This window comes from Agrilus planipennis, unplaced genomic scaffold (assembly GCF_000699045.2).
Source record: "Agrilus planipennis isolate EAB-ADULT unplaced genomic scaffold, Apla_2.0 scaffold4, whole genome shotgun sequence".
Classification (NCBI taxonomy): Eukaryota; Metazoa; Arthropoda; class Insecta; order Coleoptera; family Buprestidae; genus Agrilus; species Agrilus planipennis.
This window is the reverse complement of record NW_020442463.1, coordinates 1,067,306-1,070,617: the sequence shown is the minus strand read 5'-3', so window position 1 is coordinate 1,070,617 and position 3,312 is coordinate 1,067,306. Positions and strand designations below refer to the sequence as shown.

General features: G+C 31.1%; 1 protein-coding gene across 1 annotated transcript in view; it reads left to right on the top strand.

Annotated features, from left to right (window-relative positions):
- LOC108739427 (probable nuclear hormone receptor HR3) overlaps window positions 1-3,300 on the top strand; it is a 39,862-nt gene extending 36,562 nt beyond the window's left edge. Inside the window, exons 10-12 of the mRNA XM_025980899.1 lie at window positions 143-296; window positions 1,568-1,724; window positions 2,850-3,300. Coding sequence (XP_025836684.1) covers window positions 143-296; window positions 1,568-1,673 — 260 coding nt within the window. The 3' untranslated portion in view covers window positions 1,674-1,724; window positions 2,850-3,300. The remainder of the gene's footprint in view (window positions 1-142; window positions 297-1,567; window positions 1,725-2,849) is intronic.
- Window positions 3,301-3,312: the final 12 nt, after the last annotated feature.

Here is a 3,312-nt window from a genome sequence, read left to right as displayed (position 1 = left end):
CTGTGACAGACATAGGCTTTATTAATAAACTAAATAACTACAGTATTTTCTATTGCAATATTTATTAATAAGCCATAATTAAGAAAGTGGATTTTCCACGTTTGATTTTAATCGAAAAATCATAAAATTTGTATTGTTACAGATCGACCAGGATTAAAAGGTGTTGGTGAAATAGGTCGATTAAGTCAAGCAGTGTTAAGAGCTTTACGTATCGAGCTTGAAAAAAATCATCTACTCCCAATTAAGGGAGACGTAACAGTTTGTGATGCCTTGTTGACAAAAATACCTACTTTAAGGTACGCTAAATTTCTACATAGTATGCATGTACAATATTTTCAGTTTAAAATTTTTCGATTTCCTCTATCTTATTAAGATGATACTTTAAGATTATAAATTAAACTGTTAATATTTAACCGTTTATTAGAAGTATATTTATAAGGGATGAAAGGAGGTATTTATTTGAAATCAATCGGTCCACAAATCAAAGACCTATTTAATGGAAGTATTTTCAAAACTGCAGCATCCTTAGTTATACAGGAAAAATACCATTAGGTACTTCGATATTTTAAATAAGAATGATAAATGTACCCGTAAAGCTTTACTCTTTAAAAATATTTTAAGGCGAAAATTTTAGCAAAAAACATCAGTAACAAAACAATTATTATCTTGGAACATAAAAACACTTTTCTAATTTTTCAAACTGTTATAAATTCCTTAAGCAAATAGAAACCGAAAAAAATAAAGTTTTTGAATGGCACCATACCCGTTTGACTACGCCAATAAAAATTACAAAAAGAAAAAATGATTCTAAAGTTTTGAAGAATTTGTCTTTTTCGTTTAATCTGTTACGTACAAACATGTATGTGATAATCAATACATTGATTCCCTACAACTGCGGAGTGTGCCCGCAGACAGGGACCGACCGATGGTCGAAAACCTTTTTACTGAAGGCGCGAAGGGTAATAAATCATACTTTGAGTGGCACATATTCCCCTGCTTAACAATAGGAGTTTCGAAATTCTAGAGAAGAATGAAGACTGGTTCAAGAGAATTCGATAACAATATAAATAGGCCTCTGGATAACAGCCGGAGTTACTGTAGCTGATTAGTTATATAAATAAACTGTGAACTACAAGCGAATCTTGAGTGATATAAATGTAGTGACGAGTAAATAAGCCTTAATAATACAGTGTGATATAAATAAGAAGTAGTTTAAGGGCCTAGTTACTGTTGCCGTATAAATAATAGATAACTACAATATAAATAGTTCTTAATTAAATAGAAATAAATCCTACAAAATTCGTTACATATAGAAATCATGAAGGATAATTTTCTAGTAAGGCCTAATGGCGAACTTCTACTAGAATCGAAAACAACACAGATTCGAAAGAATGCATTTTCATTAAACAGATCTCGTTTATTTGTAGAAGTTTACCAATTTACATATCAATACTTCTTTTGCTTTCCTTTTAACTTCTAATGAACGGTTTAGATTTAATTTAATTTTCAATTTTCACATAATTGTAGTAGGAAAAATGGACTGAAATTTTGCTTTTTTTGTATGTAGGGATATTAGTATGCTTCATATGGATGCTTTAGGAAAATTGAAAAGATCTGCTCCACACTTAGAATTTCCAGCACTTCACAAAGAACTGTTCAGTGTGGACAGTTGAGACAGTTCACCTGTGCCCTCTCAACTTAGCCGAAAGCCTTCAGAAGCCACGGTAAGTATCAAGAAGAAATATAATGTAGCTTGTTTATTAATTTGTGTGTTATATAAAAAGGCCCGATAATAATAGAATACGAAGCTTATTAGCTGTTAATCATATTTTTATGGATATAATTATTTATTTGTGGTTAAACTGAGTTCCCACATTTACCTTGTTCATTTAACATAATATATTTTTTTACTGTAATCATGAAACGAATTAGCGAGAATATAATTGGTTTTAGTATGTGTATATATGTATGTACATTGTACATACATTATGCTGTGTTCTACCTTTTTCTCATCCAAGCTGCAGCTTTACGTTTTTATTTTCTATGTCAAAATGCAGGTAAGTACATTAATTTAACTACTATTTGCTTACGCTTTTTAAACGATTTTTGAAAATTGTCAAAGGAATAACAACTCATAATAACGTTCAAAGACTGAAAAGAACACTCTTCTTTTCACCCTGAGCCGACCTCCGCATTTATCGAAAACTTCAACATCGCACATACGCTTTTAACTACCTATATTTCAGCAAACAGTAATCTAATGTATGCCTTTCTTTGCCCTTTTTTGAGAACTCCTATTTTTACTTCTATATGTCTCTAATAACTAGCTCCCTGCTTTAAAAGATACCCTAACATCCTATATTTTTTCCTTGTTGACTCCTTCTGTTCGTTCTTCTTTTTTTAAATATCTATCCACGGCATTTTTATCATTCGCCTGAAACACCACGTCTTAAGCACTTCTAACAATTTATTTTCTACCTTGTTCACCGATCACGTTCTGCACCCATGCAAAGCAGTGATCCAAACATACACATTTAATAATCTTAACTTAATAATTAGTCGTTCGCAAAAGCTATTCGACTTGATCTGCCTACCTGCCTAACCTAACCTAACCTTTCACAACCCATACACAAAATTATTTCAATTAATTTTTACTTCAGTAGGCAAAATATTACTTTAATTTTCGGACTCTCATGTTAAGTATACTGTGTTCTGTTAATGGTTTTTACGATTTTATAATCAATTCATGCTAATTTCGTCTTCTAAAGTTTCTTATCCTATTGTTAACGGTCTTTTAATTATTTTGATTTCATTTTTCCCTTTGATTTTAAAAAACTTTTCTGTTACAGATTCCTTTATACTGAATGTATTGGCCTTAATTATATAGATAACTTAAGTGATGACGAATATAAAAGCTCTTGTTGTGACTAATTTAGAATGCAGATCTCTTTCGTTTCGATTTTCGTTATAATTTTTTTTTTAATGATATTTCGTTGTTTTGTTTGGGGCGTTGCAAAGTGTCACCTACTCCCGGGCCCTGATCACAAAGTACAACCGTTTGTTTGTTGTTTGTTATACGACTGTAGTGGCCGCATTGTTGATTATTGAACACTTGGTGCTGATTTATGTTGAAACGAATGGTAAAACACGCTTTGTGACACCTCGAACCCCACAAATACAACATACAAAATATAAATCGTTATTACATGTAGTAATCTGCCACTTAACATTATTAAAAGTAAAACACATAAATAAACAAATCTCTACACTATAAATAACATAATATATTTTATAGTTGGAGCTGTTATAAAA